Raw genomic sequence first — 23,167 nt, 5'->3', positions numbered from 1 at the left:
GTCTCATGGCTTCGTTGTCCCCCTCTAACACACAGTCTCTGGAATTTTTGCATTATTTGACTCTTTGTTCCCTAATTTGTTTCCCTTCTTTTTCCTCTTCCCCTTTCACTCCCCATTCCCATTCCTGGCACCCGTTTCCACATCACTCCCTCATGGCACCCTCACCTCCACAGGGTCATTCCCGGAGAGTGCAAGTCACAGTCAAACCTGTACAGCATTCAGGGACACTGCCACTTATGGTTGAAGCCATCCTGTCAGTATCTATTGGCTGTGTGACTGCCCGGTCCACCAAGCTCCAAAGAGGGCTGGACAGTTACCAGGTAAGACCAACAGGTTTGAAACAGTACTTAACGAAGATTGATTAATGCAGAATTAAGGAAATCCGTGACCTGTGATGGAGACACCTATTTGGGAATACAACAGAATTCCTTGCCTTAACCATCTATTTGGCCCTGCCCTCATATTTCTACCCCTTGCCCTTTTTCTAGATTTAAAATACAACATTGGCTCAGTGTTGATTAATAATTATTTTATTTATAAATATATATTTTAATGCTACAGTATTAAAATATATATTTTAATATGTATGAATAATATGAATAGTATATTCATTTACGTTAGGCAACTTTTATTTTATTTTTGATCCAAATTATAAATATACATTTTAATGCTACAGTATTAAAATAAATATTTTAATATGTATGAATAATATGAATAGTATATTCATTTACGTTAGGCAACTTTTGTTTTATTTTTTATCCAAATTAAGTTGGATATTTGGCATTGCTGCCTGGCCTGATCCACTTTTATTAAAATAAAATTGCCCCCATATACTGGCATAAATAATGAGTTCTTTAAAAGCTTTATTATTTTTAAAAAAATTAAAATTTGTCTTGATCATTTTTGTCCATTAATTTTCCACTTATTAAATATAGTGTATTCATTTTTTAAAATTAAAAGATAAAAACCTCTAGGAATTGATCTTCATATAACTGGAGTACTCCTTGAAAATAAACTTTAAGATTAGGAAATTGTCCCCAGTGTCCTGAAGGCATACATCTGCTTCCTCAAGTCCCTAGTTTAATCTCAGGTATGAATTAGGGACGGGAGAAATCAGACCATAACATGGGGACTCCCTCACTGCCACATGAGAGGGAGCACTGTCCCTGTCAGGAGAGGAAGGGGACACCTCCAATGGAGTCTGGGCGTAAGCCCAGTCCATTCCAAGAATGATTCACCTCTTATCTCTCTTTCTTTTGGTTTCATGGCATTCAGGCAAAGACTTTCCTGGAAGCTAAAAAGAACATTCTTGGACTCTCCAGCCTTCAGGGAGGAATGGCTTTGTTGGACACTGCTGTCCTTATCTCAGGCCGGAGCCCCCAAGGCCAGGGGGAGAGTGGGAGTGAAACCCTGGGGACAGTCTTTTCCACAAGACTTTTCCTTGTGGATGGAGGAGGGAATTGGACTGTCTGTATTCTCATCCTAATTCAGTCCCTCACTTGGCTGTCAACTTTGGGGTGGCCGCGGGGCCTCGTAGAAACCATTAGAGTGAGGAGACCTGTGTGCTTAAGTCTAGTTTGGCCTTCCTGCATAGTTACCTTGCCTGGGTAATTTTAAAAAGTTCCTTTTTCTCTTCAAAATGATGAGGTAGACTTACGTTCTCGGAGCTCCCTTTCTGCAGTAGAATTTTTGTGGCTTAATATGTTTCTGACCTTAAATAAAACTTTGAATCTGTGTGTCCTAAACTGTGACCTACAGAATATGGAGTATCAACTGACTAAATGCCCCATTCTAGGAATGTTATAAGGATTGCTTATTTGCACTTTGTTCAACAGCTATACCTCTTGAGTTAAAATAGATTTTTGTCAATATTTGAGCTCTCAAATATCAGCCTTTCCCCAGTGCTAAATGTTGTTCTTTAAAGAGCATAGTACCAGTCATGCAAATTTAAACTGTGGCTATTTTAAGGAGTTATTTTTACTCCCATGCCCAGTCAAGGACATATCCGGTAACTTTTTGTTGTTGATGTAGTACTTTAGAAATTTTCTGATTCAGTAGCTCAGGCCAATCCAGAATATGTTGGCATCACAACAGTTATCCATCGTAGAAGCTCAGGCTAGTTTTCAGTTAATAGAAGTATCTCCTATATCTAAAAAATAATAATAAATGATTCATTAATATGGGGGATTAATTCATAAAAACTTATTTCAGTATTTTGTTTCCATTTAATGAATTACTCACACAAAAGATAATGGTGGTTGCCAAATTAAAACAAAGGGTGTTTTTAAGTCTAGACAGAGAATAATCTTAACTGTATTTTTAAAGCACTTTTAAGTAGCAGTATATTTTGAAATATACTTAGGTGTGAGGATAATATCATTATGTTTTAAACTTGAAAAAAAAAAAAAAAACAGTTTGTCTTTTTTATGACTAGACCACCACTTGAATACTAACCTTCCAGTAACCATAGAAAAAATGAAAGAAAGTTGTTACAAGACCTAGCCTTCATATGGATGAATATTCTCTACAAATGGGAATTTCATTATTCTTATTTTTAAGGAAAATTGTCTCAACTAAAACTTTTATTTTCAACACTGTGATTTTATTTGCCAAATGTTTTTGCCAAAAATGTTATTTTATGTTATTGTAAGCAGTTCCTATGGGATTAACACAGTTCTGATTTTTCTCAGCTGTTTGGTATGTATGGTGATATACACAATAGTGACTAATGATAGATCCGTATATTTAAAATAGTGACCTTTGCTCTTATTGCAGTGGTCTAGTGCAGAGCTCTGAAAGTAGATAGATTTAGGTTCCCCAGTGAGCTTTCACTGGATGATTTCATCAGTGAGAGTGGTGTGGTGAGGTGGGAGGCTACAGGCCTGCCCCTACCATTAAGTGTGTGACTTTTGGATTAAATCACTTCATCCTCTGGGCCTTAGTTGCCTCATGGCTAAAACTCAAAGGTCAAGCAACGTAATCTCTAAAGTCCTTTCTCTGTCATTCTGTGTTTCTAAACTTACTCTAAATCTCAAGTAGCTCACCCACAAATACACAGCAACTATTTGCTTAACAATGCAGTAAAACAGGTAGTCCCATCTAAGAGAGTTCTTGTTTTTAAATTATTCCTTTCTTTGTTATTTTTTAATGTTTTTTTTTTTTTTAAAAATATTTTGAGAGAGAGAGGAAGGAATAGAGATAGGGAGATAGAAAATCGATGAGAGAAACATCCTGCTTGCGCCACTCCCCCCCCCCCCCCCCCCCCTTGCTGGGATGGAGCCCACATCCCCAGGCATATGCCCTTACTGGGAATCGAACCTGTGACTTCTTGGTTCATGGGTCAATATTCAACCACTAAGCCACACCAGTGAGACTTCTTTTTTTATTTTTTTAAACTTAAATTTCTTAATTTAATTATAGACAAGTTAATTAAATCTACTAAACCTTTTTGTGTTTCAATTAAATGTTTTATGATGCTGATGTGTGTGCTGTCCATTGTAATGTGTGTGTTAAGCTTAAATAATTATTTAAGTGTGCTGTTTGAGAAACAAAACGCATGTCCTTTGTGTTTATTTTTTTTCCTGCCAGAGAGATGATGAGGATGGTGATGATATGGATAGTTATCAGGTATTGCTGCCGTCAATCCTATGGCATGGGGCACAGCTGCTGCTAATTGCCAGCACCGCAAAGCAGAGAGCAGGGCGGAGGAAGGAGGAGCGTAGAGCAAGAAAATGCAGTTTTTCACTTGCTTTTGATTTGCTTTGAATGTAATCAGGGATACAATACTGCCTCTACATAGATTTCTCTGCCAGCTTAAAATTTATAACCAAATTCTGCTATTTTGCTATGCCATCTCAAATGACTAGCTTATAAAGCCTTTCTAAGCAAGACCATGATTGCTGTATTAAATTGGTGATGTTAAAATATGTGCAGTTATATATCCATGTTCTGTAAGAAGATTCTTGTCTTTCCTACAAGAACCTACACTTAGCTCCTTACATCCAAGAGAGTAGTATTGTTCGAATATGCCATTTTACTTAAGAGATTTTTGTTGGGTAAGAAAATTGAAGACATTTTATGCACACAGTTTTGTTTTGTTTAGCCAGTTTTCTTCTTTCATTAAGGCCAAGGTTAGTTACCTATAACCTGGAAAATTTAAATCTCAACTTTTTAATATGTGCAAGTGTGAGGTTTTACCCAGTCACTGCTGACGGATCTGCTATCACAGAATGAGCAATAATAGCAGTGGTCAAGGCAGCGAACTAGGATGGACTATTTGGGATTTGGTTCAGTCTCTCTACTAATTCCCCACATAAACTTCAAAAGCATGTTTTCCTGGTGCCTTCCTGTGCTTAACATGGGTGTGCATTGTAGGTAGAGCCTCAGAAGTCTGCAGGTGTCTGCTCTGAATGTAATGTCTTAAGGGTTAGATTAGAATCAAGCAAATTAGCACATTTTGAATAGAATTATGGGTTCTTTACCTCATCATAATTTTACTAAGAAAAGAAACAAGCAAGCAAAAACAAACTATAAGAGAAACATCCCCTTGGATCTCAGCAACACCATTAAGTCACTCCTGCAGCTGTCTGCGCTTCCTGCCACGTATCCACGTGAAGTCCGTTGGCTTGCTTCTGGGAGTTCGGAGAGCATGGTTGGCTGCATGTTGGGTTTTTGCATGGGAGATTTTTGCTACCTCATGGTAGGGGCAAATTTGGAAGGTTCTCTGCTGATCTATCCTTTGCGTTTCAGAAAATACAGGTCATCAGGCCATTAAACTGTGAACAATGAAAATAGCTGTCATTTTCCATTCCATTTGCTGTTACATGGTTTGGGCTCTGTTCATGGTGTCCTTCAGCTGAGAACTGCAAATCTTTCAGATGAATAGCTACAGCTTAAGCACACACACCATGTAGGAATCATCCAACAGCTGGTGTAGTTTGAGTCTCTCTTGCTTTTAGGTACAATTATCCTTTTGGAAATATATGGGCTCTGATTTCTGAGTAACGGGATTCTCGATCAGCATGCAATGTTCGTGAGATCTCTTTGCTTTCTTGCATATTAATCACACTGAACTTGCAATGTTCAATGGCCTTTCCTAATGAAAAGTTTCTAATCAATGAAACATCTTTAAAAAAAGAAATACTAGTTGTTTATGCACTTTACAGAAAAATGCTTTCCTTCCCTCATGCCAGGAAGAAGACTTAAACTGTGTAAGAGAGAGGTGGTCTGATGCACTCATTAAGCGGCGAGAATACTTAGATGAACAGATTAAAAAAATCAGCAATAAAAAAGGTATGTGAGGTTAAACTTTCCCGGGAGTAGCTTTTTCACTTCTAGATACTTGCAGTGGGTTGCTTTCTCCTTTTTGTTGGATAATGGTATCTTAGTTTTTAACTTTATAACAATTATAGATATTTGTATATCATATTGTACAGGCTTAGCTTAAGAAGGCTCTGAGTTTGAAATTAATACATTTTTATAAAACTCTGAGTTAACTGTGATGTTAAATGTTAAGCTGAAATTATGTTTTGATGAATGCAAATATGATCAATACCATATCTCAGTAATGAGCTGTGTCGGGCTCAGAACTTGGAACTGAGAGCAGCTAAAGGGTCACTTCTAAAAGCACAGCCATTGGCAGGTCAGCCCCAGCTGCTGCTGGGAGGTAGCCATACACTCAGCCAAAGCTGGCTGTAGCTCCAGCCACTGCCCGAGCTCCAAGGATGCAATCCCCTTATGCTGGCCACCGCCTCCTAGATTCCAGAGTAGAAATAGGCTCTTGAAACCCATAGTCTCGCATCCTCACTTTATGATTTACTCATTCCGGATGACTCTGCACCAAAGGACACATCACAGGTGTTAATCCACTTCATGAAGAAGTTAGCCAAAATTCTCCCCAACACAACATCTCGGCTCAACTTTCTTAGCGTCCTTTGGGCATGTGCTCCACCTGTGAAACTCACTTTGTCCAGGTAGCTCCAGAGTTGTATCATAGGTAAGAGGATTTCAAAATATGTCAAATAAAATCTCTTCATAATGAGCATGAAGGAAAATAAAGTTAGTTTTGTGGGGTGCGGCATATGGTATTCTTTAATTCTCTATATAAAATGGTGTATAGTTTTTATAAAGCAATGTCACATCCATCATTTCATTTGATCATTCCAACAAGTGCATGAAGTAGATACGACTTCATTATACCTTTAAGACAGAGTAGGAAACTAAATTCATCTATTGGATCACTTCCCCACATTTTACAGAACCAGTAAAATAACCCAAGTCTTTTAATCCCTGTTTCAATGTTCCTTCTACTCTTCTGGTTTGTGGCTCATTAGCTAGTGTCCTAGCCTCTCCAAGCCCAACTGGATGCTCAGGCTTGAACTTCCAAGCCTCAAATCCTTTGTAGTGTAGCAGATGTTCAAGTACTCATCTATTTTAAATGTAGAAATTGTACTTTTCCCGTTTTTGGTGCTCATTCCCTCATTCTGCCCCACAGAGAAAACCGAGGACGAAGTGGAGCGGGAAGCCCGGCTTGTGGAGCAGTGGGTGGGGCTGACTGAGGAAAGGAATGCCGTGCTGGTGCCAGCTCCAGGCAGTGGGATACCCGGAGCACCTGCCGACTGGTAAGTCCACCCTTCCTTCTGTGTGGGTCTGACAGGATGGTTCAGAGGGCCTGTCGCAAGAGTCACGCAAGTGACTTTCCTGGATTATCACAGGAAATGTTAAATAGCATGAGCTGCCCAGGCACCTGTCCCCAGTGCCGCCTTCCCATTTTCCTCCCGTCCGCAGACAAGCGGAAGACTGAGAGCATTTATTACCTGGCGGGAAATCTAATACCACACTCCTCAGTTCCTCTGCATGAGCAACTTGGATGTGGTTTCCTGATCTCTAGAAATTCTCTTATTTTGGCTCAAAAAGAAGGATGTTTCCAGGTGTAGTCAAAGAGGGCAGAAGATATATCTAAACTACAATCAATCGATTGATATGTCATTCCTCATGCTCATAAGAAACAGGGTGATATCCTGTTAACTGTGATATTAAAGGTAAAGCTGAAATTATGCAGTCTATCAGATCTGGCTGCTATAGCTCTTAAGTGTTGTCACTTACCTTCTCTGAGGCTTCATTCTTAATCATTAATGGGGCTACCTTTATGATACTGTTGTGAAGATTAGAGATAACATATACAAAATACCTTGTTTATAGGGCCCATTCATTAAAGGGTAACTGCTACTACTGCTGCTGCTTAGTCTCATTCTTATTCTTTTTTTTTTTTTTAATCAATCTTTATTGTTCATATTATTACAAAGGTTCCTCATTTCTTCCCCCCTCCACCAGGTTCCCACCCCACCCTTCCCCCCCCAACCCCCCATTGTCCTCATCCATAGGTGCACAGTTTATGCCCAGTTTCTTCCCGCATTCACCACTCCCCCTTTCCCCGAGAACTGTCAGTCCACTCCCTTCCCGTATCTCTGACTCTACTACAATCAACAGCTAATATTGTTCATCAGGTTTTTCAATCTCCTTTTTTTGTTGTTGTTGTTGTTATTGTTGTTTTTTAAATTAATAAACTTTTACACTTCTAAGAATAAATTTTAAAATCTAATAATTTTAAACCTTGTTTTTTATGCCCTGGGAATTGAGAAGCAAACTTGTTTACATGTAAACTTGCCCTTAGGCTATCAAAAGGTGTAGCCATTCAAATGTAAATGAACACATTGCTTAAAGATAGGTGCTGGTTGGAATTGGATTACCTGTTCTGGGTGGGAAGGGCTTGTCCTCCCCTTTCTCCATTAAAGTTAAGGTGTTAGCTTTAAAACCTCTTTTTGGCAAGAGACCTTAAACTTTCAGAACTTTAAATTTTTCAGGTAGTAAATCAATTACTTAGCATTTTCTCAAATCAATAATACCTCCACATGCCCAAGGATACACTTCACACAAAAGACATTTCTGAATAGATCAACCAACCCCACCCAAGGCACTCACAGATCTACACCCCAGCGCTATAATAACTCAACACATCCAGATCTAAGCCTTCATCACTTGATTCAGCAGACCCTCAAGTTCCCCCAAAAGTTTCCAGCCATGTCTGAGAGGCAGCCCTGGGGCATGGGCAGGCGAGGAGCGAGCTGTTCCGGGCCTGGCCTCTGTTGCTCTGGTCCGTTTCACAACTAGCTGCTTCAGGTCTGGCCACTGCCGCTCCGGGCCTGGCTGCTGCTGCTCCGGGCCTGGCTGCTCTGGGTCCGGCTGCTCTGGGTCCAACTGCTCTGGGCCCGGCCGCTCCAGGCCTGGCTGCTGCTGCTCCGGGCCTGGCTGCTCTGGGTCCGGCTGCTCTGGGTCCAACTGCTCTGGGCCCGGCCGCTCCAGGCCTGGCTGATGCTGCTCCGGGCCTGGTTGCTCCCAACCCGGCTGCTCTGGGCCCGGCCGCTCTGGGCCTGGCTGCTCCGAGCTTGGTTTCTGCTGCTCTGGGACTGGCTGCTCCCTACCCGGCTGCTCTGGGCCCGGCTGCTCCGGGCTTCGCTGCTGCTGCTCTGAGCCTGGCTGCTCCCAACCTGGCTGCTCCAGGCCTGGCAGCTCCGGGCCCGGCCGCTCCCGGCCTGGCTGCTGCTGCTCTGGGTATGGCTGCTCCCAACCCGGCTGCTCCGGGCCCGGCAACTCCAGGCCTGGTTGCTGCTGTTCCCGGCCTGGCCGCTCCCGGCCTGGCTGCTGCTGCTCTGGGCCCGGCCACTTCGGGCCTGGCTGCTCCGGGCCTGGCCACCCTGGGCTTGGCCGCCTCCACCCCAGGCCTGGCTGCCACTGCCCCAGGTCTGGCTGCTCCGGGCCTGGCTGCTGCTGCTCCTGGGCCTGGCTGCCACTGCCTTGGGCCTGGCCACTCTTAGCCTGGCCGCCGCCGCTCCAACGTTCTGTTCTTTTTTTTTAACGCATTTATGTTGTAATGTTGGCTGCTGAGTTGAGTTCTGTCTTAGTCTTTGATTTTTCAAGATCTTCTTTATATTCTTTTTAAAGTAATTTTACTATCTTTTTGCTATAACTTGATTTCTTCACATTGAAAACTTCTTCGGTTTCTTCCTCCTCGTACTGGAAGCTCAGCAGGCTGGCCTGTGGCACCCCTTTGTTTTCCTCGGCCTCCTGCACGGCTTCAGCCTGTTGCCGGGGTCGGCACCACCCAGGAAGCAGCCCCCGGCCTCGGCTCCGTGGCCCGCTATCAGCTGTCGAGGGCCCAGCGGCACGTCCCGCTGGGGGCCCCGTCGCCCAGCTCCTTGCCGGCACCTGGCTGGCTGGTGTCCAGCAGCGGCTCCTGCTCCTCATCGCGTTCTTCCCAGTCTGGAGCTTTTTTCTCCTTCCCACTAGGGCAGTCTAGCATCAGAGTCAACATTCCTTCCTTTGCTCTGCCTTTCGCCGCTCCCCTGGGATTCTGCCTCACAGCCCTATCTCCTTCTGTTTGAGCCTGGGTCCCCAGGGTCTGGCCTAGAACTGGGGTTCAGAGCAGTTGGAACTGGGGCCCAGCACTGCCGGAGGTTTTGTTTTCTTCCCGCTAGGGCAATCCAGCATCAGAGTCAACAGTCTGTCCTCTGCGCGCAATGTGCGCGACTCCGGGGGCACTGCTTTTCGCCGCTCCCCTGGGATTCCACCTCACAGCCCTGTCTCCCTCTGTTTGAGCCTGCGTCCCCAGGGTCTGGCCTAGAACTGGGGCTCAGCGCTGCCGGTTCTGGGGCTCAGCCCAGTCCGGGGCTTCTATTTCCTTCCTGCTAGGGAACGCCAGGCAGGCACCCAGCCTTCCCCTCCTCTCCGGCTCCATCCTCTTCGCACGCGCAGCATGTCTTCGTACCTTAGGCTTTTTCAGCTCCTCTGATTTTCCTTCTGGTTTTCTCTTTCCTTCTTGTAGATTTTTCAGTCAGTCGACTACCTGTAGCTCTGGGCAATGTCCATTTTATATTTTAGTTGTATTCCATTGAAATTGTGTGCGGTTGCAATTAGGTGTTTACCTGTGCAGCCATCCTGGATCCTCCCTGGGTTATTTTTTCCCCCCTCATTCTTATTCTTAAGAATATATCCTAGGCGTTTAGGAGAAATCAAATTTCTTTTGAACACATGCCCAGATCATCTCTTTTGGATAGGCACAGAAACATGAGTGATGTTACTTGTGTCTGTAACGATGAATGGACGTGTAATTGCTTACATGGGGTTATACAACTAGAAAATCTGAGTTTGCAGGCCCAGAATTTTTTTTTTAAATATATTTTTATTGATTTTTTTCCAGAGAGGAAGAGAGAGGGATAAAGAGTTAGAAACATCGATGAGAGAGAATCATTGATCAACTGCCTCTTGCACACCCCCTACTGGGGATGTGCCCACAACCAATGTACATGTCCTTGACCGGAATCGAACCCGGGACCTTTCAGTTCACAGGTTGCACTCTATCCACTGAGCCAAACCAGTTTTGGCAGCACAGAATTTTTTTTTTTTTTAATTTTTTATTAATTTTGTACAGAGAGGAAGGGAGAGAGATAGAGAGTTAGAAACATCGATGAGAGAGAGTCATCGATCAGCTGCCTCTTGCACACCCCCTACTGGGGATATTCCCGCAACCAAGGTACATGCCTTTAACTGGAATCGAACCTGGGACCCTTCAGTCCCCAAGCCGACGGTCTATCCATTGAGCCAAACCGGTTTCGGCGGCAGCACAGAATTTTTAACCTGATGTTTCTCCCTGCAGATTTTCCTCTGTGCTGGAATCCTATAGGTCACATGCAGCATGTGGCAGCCACTTGTGATAAATAGCCAGCTCAGTCCCATTGTATTCTGCTCTTTGAGGCCCTCTTTAGACTTTTACCTTATTTGTAAAATGTAGATTCCTGGTCCCCTTCCTAATTATTCTAATTTGGAAGAAAAAAGATGCGCCCAGGACTTTCATTTTAAGAGTACACACCCCACTCCTCCCCACCCCCAAAGCTGACTCCGATGCAGATGGACAAGTTTTTGATGAAACACGGCTTTGGTCTTTCCTGCACACAACTCTGCCTCCTTTCCTCCATCTTCCATTCTCTTTGAGCTTCTTTGAGCTTTTGAATATTGTCTCTTTTGTATACTTCCTCAGGTCTTTGATCCTCTCCCCTATTCCCACTGTAACAACATCCCCGTCCCTTTTACCCCATCACTAAATTATTTTTAGAAAGGCTTCAAATAATCTTTGTCTTGGTTAATTCCATGTAATTCATATACACAACTGGTAATTCTTTATGTAAGTCACATAATTCCCATGGTTTGTATTAATAGGAATGTCAAGAACGTGAACATATGTCATTAATGAGCCTGTATCTCCAAGAGCATGGTTCTCCTCTGCATCCGTGCCTCTGTGATGTCTGATTACCTATCACGATGTAAGACACATATTTGGTTGTGATTAAATTTTGTTATTAAATTTAGGATCCCTCCACCTGGAATGGAAATCCACATACCAGTTCTCTTCCTTGATTTGAACGGTAAGTAGACCTCTAACTGTCTAGGGGTTATCACATTTAATTAAGGTTTGTAATCTCTTCAGACCTACATGATTTTGATCCTTATTGAATCACTTTTCTAATTACTCATATGCCATATCTAGGTGATACTGTTAGTCCAACTAAATGTATATGGCCATGACAAGTAAGAGCACTAGAAGAGAGGTGTAGATATTTCATCTTTAAAGAGAAATTGGGAACTTCATATAGGAACACTACTGCAGCTATTGCTTTGAAATGCTAACAGACATGGAAATTACCCTCAGGGACTCTGAATCTCTAGGCTTTGCAAGGGAGTAGGCATCTGTGTTTCTGACTGGTGTCCTTTGCTTCCACCACAATGGTGTTGGTACCCAAACATGACAGTCCCCCAACGTTAGGATTGTCCCTCACTGTGGCAATGAGATCAAACCTGAGTGACTCTAGAACAGTGGTTTTTAATATGTTTTAGTAGTAAAACCCATTTTCACAATGAAGTCTTAAATGGAACCCCAGACAAAAGCAGAGTTGCTGCGTTTGGGGAGGGACAGGCTCTGGCAGGCCCTTCTGCACAGCCGTTGGGATCCTCAGCACACAACCTCAAAACCTCTCTCCTGGAGGGAAGTCTAGTGATGGAGAGAAGGCACATATGAGGAGATTGGCTTTGGCTCTTCATATGAAGAATTTTTAAAAACCTAGAAGTAGACTGTACCTCATGAAATGGTGAGTTCCCCATTATTGGAGATGTACAAGCAGAAACTGGATGGCTACTTACAGAGATTTGTGAAGGTTGAATTCCGCTTTGGTACAACATTGGAAGGCTATCAGATTTCTCTTAAGTGCTCAGGACTTTGAGTCTAAATTTATAATTGAACTTCTCAAAATCTAATTTAGTGTAAGTTATATGAGTAGAACAACAAACCTAACACTAGGTTACAGGAGGAATTGGTATCAGAAACCATCAAAATTTTAAGTTGTGTATATGTAATAAAAATATTTGCTCCTTGGACTACATATAGAATATACTCAGTTCATTTGGTAGGAGTCTCACAAAGGCCCACAGTTAATCCTGTAAAGAATAGTGATTGTGGGGGAGTATTGGAGTCTATATCAACTGCAGGATAAGGAATGAAAGAAAAATTGAATATGTTACATGTAAACTTCATCTATTTGGTCTTAATTAAAAACTGACTTTCCCCCACTTTTGTTTCTGGGCCCTGGTCTCGGTTAGCGGATGACCTCAGTGCCAATGAACAGCTTGTGGGCCCCCATGCCTCGGGTGTGAACTCCATCCTGCCCAAGGAGCATGGCAGCCAGTTTTTCTACCTGCCCATCATAAAGCACAGTGATGAAGAGGTAATTGATCCCTAAAGTTCTCGTTAAGGGCTTCATGTGCCTGTGGGCCTGTCTTTCCATTAAACTACTATGGTCTGCTTTGGTGGGGAGGACTGGGAGCTTTAAAAAAAAAAAAAAAAATGAAACTTGCTGAAACCAGTTTCGCTCAGTGGATAGAGCGGCAGCCTGTGGACTGAAAGGTCCCAGGTTCGATTCCGGTTAAGGACATGTACCTTGGTTGCGGGCACATCCCCAGTAGGGGGTGTGCAAGAGGCAGCTGATCGATGATTCTCTCTCATCAGTCTTTCTAACTCTCTATCCCTCTCTCTTCCTCTCTGTAAAAAATCAATTTTATATATATATAATTTTTTTTTTAAATGAAACTTGTTGTTAAGGACAATATTATTCAGTTGAATTGCATTTGTTTTCTTTCTCTAGTGGGTGATACACCTGACTTATGTCCTGTTTCCATCTCTCCATCCTTCACCCTTTTCTAGGTTTCAGCCATAGCCTCGTGGGACTCCTCGGTGCATGATTCTGTTCACTTGAATAGGGTCACTCCCCAGAATGAAAGGATTTACCTGATAGTGAAGACCACAGTCCAGCTCAGCCACCCGGCTGCTATGGAGATAGTGTTACGAAAACGGATTGCAGCCAATATTTACAACAAACAGGTAGTACAGGCCCTGGTTCAAAGTTTTCCCTTCTATCACAGAGTAGTGTTTGTGATGTTAACACAGTGGATGTGCAGATTGTTACCATACTGGCCAAGTTACAATCTGATTCTTATTTATCCAAAATAGTGGGGTCTGAGGATAGCAAAATTAATGTCATCCACAAGGACTTTCCATCTTTGTCGATTTGAGACCCTCAATCCTAGCAGGCAATGGAGCTATGAGATTTTACTGTTTTAAGGGTTAAGTGCCGGGTCCAAGAGGATTAGTGACAAAAGCAGGACAAAATGCAGGCCCCAAATAAATCCCTGTCCGAATGCCTACCCAGGTCTCATCTCAGAGGCACTATCCACAAAGCTGATCCTGCCAAGTTTTCTTCTGATGATGCCAGGATAGACTGTTCAACCCTCGCATGATCAGAAGAAATGCAGCAAATGGGAGAGAGAGAAGCAACCACAATAAAAATCCTGCAAATTCCATACTCTGCCTAAATAATAGCGGGACATCATTGTGCCTCATGGGTGGACACAGATTAATTTTCTGGTTTTCTTTTTCTGTTCCTTTTCTGTTGTTGTTGTTCTATTTTGAGTATTGTGGGTGTATCAAAAACAGTGTTTGGTAATGCCTTTACAATTATTACAAAACTAAGTAACTTATATTTTCAGATCACTTAATTCAGTTTTCCTTTTCTACCAGAGTTTCACCCAGAGTTTGAAGAGGAGAATGTCATTGAAAAATATATTTTATTCTTGCGGTGTAACCTATGAAATAGTATCCAATATACCAAAGGTAAAAATACATATCACTTTTTTAAAAGATCGCAATGTAAGTAATGGAAAATGTTCATTCTCAAAACTTTTAAATCATTTTCTCACCAGTCTTAATAAAAAAAAATATATATATATATATATATATATATATAATGCTCATCTAGAAGTATTATAATTGTCTTCTTGTCACTTTAGGCAACAGAGGAGATTGAGGACCGGGAGACACTGGCCCTCATGGCAGCAAGGAGTGAAAACGAAGGCACGTCAGACGGAGAAACGTACATTGAGAAGTACACGCGTGGCGTGCTGCAGGTGGAGAACATTTTGAGCCTTGAGCGGCTCCGGCAGGCAAGTAACTGGGCCAGAGGTTGAGTCACCAGTCTTCACTGCAAATGGACAGAGATGAATTTATTTACCAAACACCTTCTCTCTATACCTATCCAAGGAGGAGCACTTGAGTAGTGGTCTCATTAGAAAAAAAAACAGTTATTTTGACAAAATATATAGTTAGAGGTATTTCTTCTACATTTCCTCTGCTCATCTTTAAGAAATTTGACAACATATAAATTTCTTTAATTGAGCAGTTTTCCTGGTTTTATTTATGAAAAAATATTTTTGATAGATTAAGCAAAAAAAATAGTGGGTACAAAAAGTTTCCATTTTTGTAAGTATGGGGGAGTGTGTATGGGATTGACATGATCTTTAGTTCTGTATTTCTAAGTCATCCACAATAAACATATGTCATTGTTGTCATCAAACGAGATAAATTAATATCGTTTCCAAATTTGCAGGCAGTCACAGTCAAAGAAGCACTTTCCACCAAAGCGCGGCACCTGCGGAGGAGCCTCAGCACCCCGAATGTGCACAATGTGAGCACACCCTGCAGGGCCGGGGGAGGCGTGTCCCCAGGAGGGGGCCGGGGGTCGGGGTGTAGGTGCGAGTCGAACATTCGGCACTAATGTGGGCGTCCCAACTGCCACGCCTGCTCCTCTGTCCTAGGGAAGCACGCCTGGAAGCACAGCTGGGTGACAGAGGGGCCTTCAGTGGAATCTTACAGACTAGACAATAGAGAACATGAAAGCATGAGAGCTACTATTAGCACATTTGTAGCTCTTACATTAAAAAGAAGAGTAAAAAGTAATGAGGGGAACATCTATCTTACAAAGGAAAGAAAAACCACCTATGGAGTATTCTACCTTTCCCACTCTCCCCCCTATACACACACACACACACACACACACACAGAACCTAAAGCTGATCAAAGCTCTAGATCTAATTATTAATATTTACAAAGGCTAGAGGAAAATGTTAAATGACACCATGGGAATTTGATTAGCAAAATCCCAACTATGGGGAACTTAACAGGAAGAATGACCTAGACAGAAGGGAAAACTCATAAATTAAAGAGATAAGACATATCCAATTGCAATGTATGTGAACTATTTTGATCCAGATTTAGGGTTAACTGAAATGTTTATGAGACATTTGAACACTAACTGGATATCTGATACTATTCAGGAATCACTTAACTTTTTAAAATATAATAATGCTATTATACTTATGGTTTTTATTTTTTACTTATAGTTTCTAAAGGAGGAGGAGTAATTATTTTTAAGAGACAAATAGAGAAACATTTATGATAAGAAAAAATTTAAAATATTTTTAAAAGAAGGTAGTATTAGAACAGAATTATAAATTCAATAAAGAAGGAAATAAATATCAAACAGATATATATATATATATATATATATATATATATATATGAAAAATGGTAGTTTTTTAAAAAGACTGGTCAAATGGATTGACTTGTATTTGTATTGATTGGAGCAGAAAAGAAACTATGAGAGAAAATAGTAATATTAGAAATAAAAAGGGGCTTATCACTACAGAGAGAACAGAGATTTAGACATCATAAGAGCAAACCCTGAATAATATGTTAGCAAATGTAAAAGTTTAAACAAATTAGAAATTTCCTATAGAAAAAACACAACAGAATCAAGAAGAAATAGGAAATCTGAATCCAGTTAACACCATAAAGAAGGCCTCAACTCATGGGGAGGCTATGTTCATTGATATGAATACACAGTATCAAAATATTGGCACTTCTTCTTAAACTGATCTATAATTTCCAACATAATTTATTTTAGGATTTGATAAGCTGGTCCTAAAATCCCTATGGAAGAGCAGAGCTAACAGTGCCTGTACGTTATCAACAAGCAGATATTCCATGCCTCAATATATGCTCAGAGATTCTCAGATATGTAGGGTGCGTTTAGGACTAAAGGATGCTGAAATAATACACGTTAGTTCTGGTAGTGTGTAGAGAGAGTGGTGCTTAGAGGCAGCAGCAATAAGTTTTATTTCATCATAGTTTGTAATAAAAACAATTAGAAGCAGCCTGGATATCCGTCTAGAATACAACACAATAAAGTATTGGACTATTGAGGAAGACCATATATAGTAAGATACTATTTAATGAATTATAAAAATGTGCAAAATAATGCTGTATATTATTTATAGGCATATGTATAATATTACATAAAACCTGTATGGGAATAATAAACCCCAACTTTAGGGTAGTCATTGCTCCTAGGGAGGGAAGGAAGAAAGAAGAGAGAAGGTGGTCCATACAGGATTCACTTGTACATGTAAAATCATGTTTCTTTATACACGTATATATAAAATTTCTATAAAATATATAAGCCACATTGGTAAAACCATCTTTTACAGGTCTCTTCCAGTCGACCAGACCTTTCTGGCTTTGATGAAGATGATAAGGTGAGTACCTGTGGGCATGGCTAGGTTATTAGCAATCTCTAAATTGGGAAAGGTAGGATATCTTAGTGTTTTTAAAATTTCTGGACTTCCCATCTTAATCTTATGCAGATCATTGTCTCCATATGTCCATTTTCAAGTTCAAATACTTGATATGAAACGGCTGCTGTGCACTCTGTTACATTGCTATTTAGTATATAACACTGCTTTCCATACTGGGATAATACCACACATAATTGAATATCTGTGTGTATGAGACTAACTCTAACCAATTTAAGGTGTTACATCCACCATAACAAACTCGCAATTATTTCAAGTGAGTAAAATTAGAGATTTAAAATCAAGGACATTTGCAACATCATCTTATTTAGCAAACATTTCTTAATTATATATTGTATGTAAATTACTAAGCTAGGAACTATGGATGATTCAGAGTGTAAACACAAATTATGTCCTCAAGAAGTTTAAAATTTAGTTCTTAGAGGCAACCAACTCCTGAGAAAGATGAAATAAATTAAATAAGCTTGTATGATATACAAGAAGAATTTTCTCCCTTAGGATACCAGTATTTTACACCAGTTTGGTTCTCTTAAATCTCAGGTTTACATAGAGTAACCACATCACCTAGTTTGCCTGGGGCTGTCCCAGCTAGTGCCTGCTACCCAGGAAAAATTATTAATAGAACCATTTCTCTCTAAAAAGTGTTCAGTTTGGTCTTTAAATGATTCAGCCTCCTTAGATACATACCAAACTCATAAAAGTGACTGCTATGGAGGAGGGAGGAAGATGAATGGCACCTGTAAGTCACTCTATTTGTAATGATTTTATTAAATTTTGAACAAATGCAATCAAATATTAACATTTATTCACTCTAAGTATACCTTGTACTTGTATGACAGTACAGGTCATATTTAGGACTTTAATATGTGTTGAAAATATTTTATAGTAAAAATAGAAAAAAGTACATTCTAGTATCCCATTAAAAAATAGGGGGGAAAAACAAACACTCAATTCAGGCTTCATTTTTCACTTCAGAGGAACTTCATTACAGCTTAACCTACATTTTACTTTGTAGGGTTGGCCAGAGAACCAGTTAGACATGTCTGACTACAGCTCCAGTTACCAAGATGTAGCGTGTTATGGGACTTTACCCAGGGATTCACCTCGAAGGAGTAAAGAAGGTAGTGGTGAGATTTTTTTCTATGTTATCTGTATATGTAAGAGGCTAATATGCTGAGTGTCCATCCAATGACGTCACGTAGCAGCAACCTGCTTCTTCTCCCTAGCGACGAGCCTCCTTGGAGTTGCTTCAGCCCAGAAACACAACTTGCTTCAGAGTCAGGTCGAGACATATTACACTATAACCAAATGTCTGTGAAGCGTTTTTATGTGCCTCATTTCATTTGATCCTCACAGAAGTCCTAGAGTAGGTAGATAGGAGACAGTGAAATCCTATTTTCTTTTCATTAGCTGGAAAATGGAGAGTTAGAAAGCTTAGAAACTTGACCCAACTGAAAAGAAGAGATGGTGGTCCTTGAAAATGACTTCAGGTTTTGTCACTGCACAGAATATTGTCAAACACTGATGTAGTTAAATATTTTACTCTTTGTGATCTATAATAACAATCTGCTTTATGTTGATATTTACTTCTGTGTTGTTGACAATTACCTGAAAGAGAAGTTGGGGTGCTTCACTGAACTGGAAAAAGATTAGCTAAATCAGAAAAAGATTAGCTAAATCAGGTCTAATTAAGCAAGTTTATTCTCTCTATATAAAAGGCTAAGATGACTTGCACATGAGCAATACATACATAGCTCTCACTGGCGCCAATCACATTCGTGTGTTTTGATCTATCATTGTCGATCGTGAATTTGGTTGACACTTCTATTATAGAGAAAGGGCGAATAGCGATATTAAAAATTTTTTTTAATTAATTTCCTTTCAATGTGCACACATTCATGCACAGGCCACTAGTTTCTTTATAATTCCTTAGGAAAAGTGGGGAGTAAGATTATTTTATAGATGGCAAATAATAAGATAGGAAGCTGAAATTCTAGCTTGCTAAATAATCCGAAACTATTTTCTTGAATGGAACTTACGTTCACTTATTTTAATTTTTTTTTGCTTTGTATGCAGTGTATCACTCAAATAATAATAGGCCTTTTGTGTAACACTTCAGGATTTTTAAATCATTTTTCATACCTCATTTCCTGGGTTGGAAGTCAGTTTTGAGACATACACAAATCTTATTACATTATAATTAGACTTCATTCTTCCCCGCAAGAATATCCACTTCTGTCATTTTTTGGACTCAAATTAAAGGATTTTTTAGAACACGTCTCGAATTCCTAAAGCAATTTTTAAAATGATACCAGAAAGTAATTTAACCAGTGACAACATTATTACCTAAGTATTATCATCTTTCAATGCCCTGATGGGAACAGCATTCTGTGGATATGCAAATCAGTTCTGTTATCTTACACCTTGTATTTTATTTAAGTGCCATTGTACCAGTGAGCTGGGGAGAAAATGTAGGAGGAAAAGAGACCGAACAATGAAAGAAATGAGTAAAAGCCAGAAAGAAAATTGTCCTTTCTTAGTCATATGGACAAGGCTTGAGGCAAAGGGGGCTTGCAAGAAAATTTATACAGTATTCACTCATTATTTATTGAGCCTCTATTTGCTGTATGCAATGAAAGATACAAGAAGATATCATTTATAGATCTTAAAATCTGACTTTGGAAATGAGATACATAGAAAATTAGATACTAAGTGATAAAGTGCTAAATTGCATGTGCAGATAATAAGAACTCTGAGAATTCAGAGAAACAAAATAAGCATGGGTCAAAATTGGTCTGGGAAGTGGCGCTTAAGCTGGATCTTGAAAAGAATGTAGAAAACTTGGTTTCTCATTTCTTTGGTGACTCTTTTTGATTTTGTAGTTATATCTCCATTCTTTTCTACCTCTGTTTTAATGCTTAGCCATATGTTAGCATATGAATTTTTTGTTATACCACATACTCCTGTGACTAGGTTATGCCCTGCTTCCTGTGTGTTGGTTAAAGTGCTCTGTGCCTATAAACCCATGACTTTGTCTTCCCCAGGTGGTACATCAGAGAATCCTCATGCCTTAACCGTCAGCCCTTTTAAAGCATTCTCTCCTCAGCCACCAAAGTTTTTCAAGCCCCTAATGCCTGTGAAAGAGGAGCATAAGAAAAGGATAGCTCTTGAAGCAAGACCTCTTCTAAGCCAGGAGGTAAATGCTTACCTTGTCTGTACCATGTAAGATAGAAAAGAATCAATCACGTTGCCTAAGGGGGAGTAATAGTTTGCATTAACAAGTTGGATGCTGCATGTAGACATACCTGTATGATCACTTCGTGGATCCTAATCTGGAATATCTCTTTTTCAAGCACACAGGGCCATTTTTTAATTTGTTGTAATTGCTGTTGTTTTCTTTGTGTCTATGGATTTTCAAAGTCTTTTTTATCTTTCAATGAGAAAGAGATGTTCCCGGGGTGTTTTTGAAAATATTAAAGACCTTATTTTGATTTGATAAAACCAATTATGCTTTTTGTCGTAGAATCTGTGTAGTCTTGTCAGATTTCATGAGTAGTTTAACTCGAGCCTCTGAAATTGTTTGCTGCACTACTCATATGTAATAACGGTGTTTGCATCGCTTTTCTAACTTGCACATACTTAATATGTATTTTGGCTGTCATCATCTTCTGTGTGTGATGCATCTGTGTGTCTTAACCTTTGCAGAGCATGTCTCCATCTCAGGCACATAACCCTGGCTGCACTGTCCCCTCAGGAAGCAATGGCAGCAGCATGCCAGTAGAACACAATAGCAAACGTGAGAAGAAGATTGTAAGTTCTGGAACCGTTTTTGTCATATTGCCTGGTGGTGGGTTTAAGGCCCTTTCACAATCATCCAAATACTTGAAAAAAAATTAAGACATGTATTGGGTATTTGTTTTGTTGCTGTTGTTTTTTAAATGTGACCATCAGTGATGGAATTTTGCATGAACATGGCTGTGTCCTGTGCTTTTTTTCCTGTTTATTCTACTTAATTGAATTTGTTTTTTGACTTAGTGTAAATTTGCTTAGAAAAAGGCACTTTTCATGATTCTAGACTTTATAAAAAGTGTAACAAAGAGGTCACTTTAACTAATATTGAATCTTTCTGATGTGCCTGTACATATTGGCCAGATTCTGAAGTTAATCTACCTAGAGGAATTGCACTTACTTGGAGTAAGTAATCATGCATCTAGCTGTGGGTGTGTTTGCAAGCTTTCTTCATGTTGCTCGATGCTATTGCCAAATTGTTCCGTAGTTTGTAGCCACACTCCAGTCCATCATCCCCACTCATCATCGTCATCTCTACATCCCGGGTAGCCTTTTAAATTTGCTCTCTAAACATATTCCACATCCCTTGGTGTCAGTCTCACTTCCCAATGGCTTATCTATATTTTACCACAGGTAAGTTGGAACTCTACCTGTAAAACCTCACTCCCCAGCACTTGGTTTTCAACTTACAAATTTGAGAAATTGTTTTTAAAACACTGTATGCCAGGTACTTTGGATTATAAGTGAAACTTCTATTTAAAAAACTGGATTGACAGACCTGGAAAGAATTCTTTAATTGTGTGTCTAGGCTTTCACTCTCTAGCAGCTTTTCCTAGACTTTGAAAAAAGTAAAGCAGCTTGAGCAAGAGGGGCTGCTTGAGGGTGACATTTGTGTGCGGGCTGCTCTGTGGGCAGAGTGTGGGCAGTTTCCCTTCCCAGCTGCACCACGGGAGAGCCATTCCAGAGGCTCATTATGTGGGGCCCGTGAACAGTCCTGGAATATGCTGCTAATGCTCACCGTGTGAAACTAACTAGTCGGGCTATGCAGTTGGCCGCTCTGCTGCATGCTTGGAGTGCTAGGGGATCTTAGGAAATGACCTTCTCATTCCTCCTGTGCACTGAGGGAAGGAGAAGAGGCACCATTTCCCCCTCTCCTCTCTGTCCTCCTCTGCTGCCTTTGCTGCTGTGTTCTCCCTGTCGCTCAAGCCCCAAATCCCCATCCAATTCCTGCGGCAGAGGAGAGTGCACAACTGCAGCTGCTCCTCTGAATCTCAATGAGCTGCTTGGTCACTTGGTTGCCCATCCTCTGCTTAATTAATAAGGGCTGCAGCTCAGGCTAGAAAGGCCAGGTGGCTTTGTTACCCTCAAATTTATTGGCTCTATGGCTGATTGGATCTGTTTGTTGACATGACCCTTAACCCCATGGTGCACAGGCACTACATTGAAACTCAATTTTAACAACAGGTTGGGTAGATTGGGTAGAACACATTAAAAGTAAGGTGACCAGATGTCCCGCTTTTGGCGGGACAGTCCCAATTTTTAACAATTTGTCCCACGTCCCACAGCGTTTTAAAAAAGTCCTGATTTGAATCTTTTCAAAAATTGGGATTTTTTTAAAACACCGCGGGATGCGGGAACTGTCCAGCCAAAAGCGGGACTTCTGGTCACCTTAATTAAAAGGCAACTGAATGACCCTTCTGGGCTGCCTAGCAGATAGTTCCACTGTATTCAGAGTGTGCCTGATAGTTATTTTCTGTACTTCAATGTTTTAAAATAAAACTTACCTCAGGACTTCTGGCTAGCAGCAATAGACTGGAACCAGATTCTCTTGACCTGGGAAGTCTCCAACAGCAGCAAGCCTCTGCTCCACTGAGCAGGACTCGATGGTACCATCTTACTTGAGAGATGGGCCTCTGCTCTCCTCTGAAGCTATTGAACTATTTATTTTATTTCAGATAACAGCTTTTCCAGGGTGTTTTGGTGGACTTTACAGATATTACTTGCTTGATCTGAGATTCTAGTTTCTTCTTAGGAAGAGTTTATTCTCCCCTTATAAGTGAATATATACTGCTTTCTTCCTTTGCTCCTAATCCACTTTCTTTTTCCACTCTTGAGAAATGAGAGACTGAATCAATGGTTCAGTCTCATCAAGGGAGTTTGAAATCATTTTTGAGAAGCAATATTGAGACATTATTCCTTTTATTTTGTAGCCCATCTATTTACCCAAGTAACCTATAATTTCACACACAAAAATATAGTCAATATAGCTATACTTGGTCCTTTAAAGCAA

At 40.6% G+C, this 23,167-nt stretch overlaps 1 protein-coding gene across 10 annotated transcripts in view; it reads left to right on the top strand.

Annotated features, from left to right (window-relative positions):
• The window catches only part of KIF13A (kinesin family member 13A), a 203,350-nt gene that overhangs the window by 174,744 nt on the left and 5,439 nt on the right, over positions 1-23,167 (top strand). For 2 of the 10 annotated variants that reach the window (XM_084872701.1, XM_084872702.1), the window contains 14 exons: positions 174-320; positions 3,589-3,627; positions 5,193-5,292; positions 6,494-6,620; positions 11,422-11,477; positions 12,706-12,830; positions 13,307-13,483; positions 14,180-14,272; positions 14,449-14,605; positions 15,049-15,122; positions 16,984-17,031; positions 18,104-18,215; positions 20,133-20,284; positions 20,794-20,898. In XM_084872701.1, the coding sequence (XP_084728827.1) occupies positions 174-320; positions 3,589-3,627; positions 5,193-5,292; positions 6,494-6,620; positions 11,422-11,477; positions 12,706-12,830; positions 13,307-13,483; positions 14,180-14,272; positions 14,449-14,605; positions 15,049-15,122; positions 16,984-17,031; positions 18,104-18,215; positions 20,133-20,284; positions 20,794-20,898 (1,512 nt within the window). Of the gene's footprint in view, positions 1-173; positions 321-3,588; positions 3,628-5,192; positions 5,293-6,493; positions 6,621-11,421; positions 11,478-12,705; positions 12,831-13,306; positions 13,484-14,179; positions 14,273-14,448; positions 14,606-15,048; positions 15,123-16,983; positions 17,032-18,103; positions 18,216-20,132; positions 20,285-20,793; positions 20,899-21,240; positions 21,283-23,167 lie in introns of all 10 variants that reach the window. The other 8 variants (XM_084872707.1, XM_084872703.1, XM_084872706.1 and 5 more) reach the window with 8 other exon arrangements.

This window comes from Pipistrellus hanaki (assembly GCF_964339955.1).
Source record: "Pipistrellus hanaki genome assembly, chromosome: 2".
Taxonomy (NCBI): Eukaryota; Metazoa; Chordata; class Mammalia; order Chiroptera; family Vespertilionidae; genus Pipistrellus; species Pipistrellus hanaki.
Note: the sequence above shows the minus strand (reverse complement) of the source record. Positions and strands in the feature narration are given on the sequence as shown.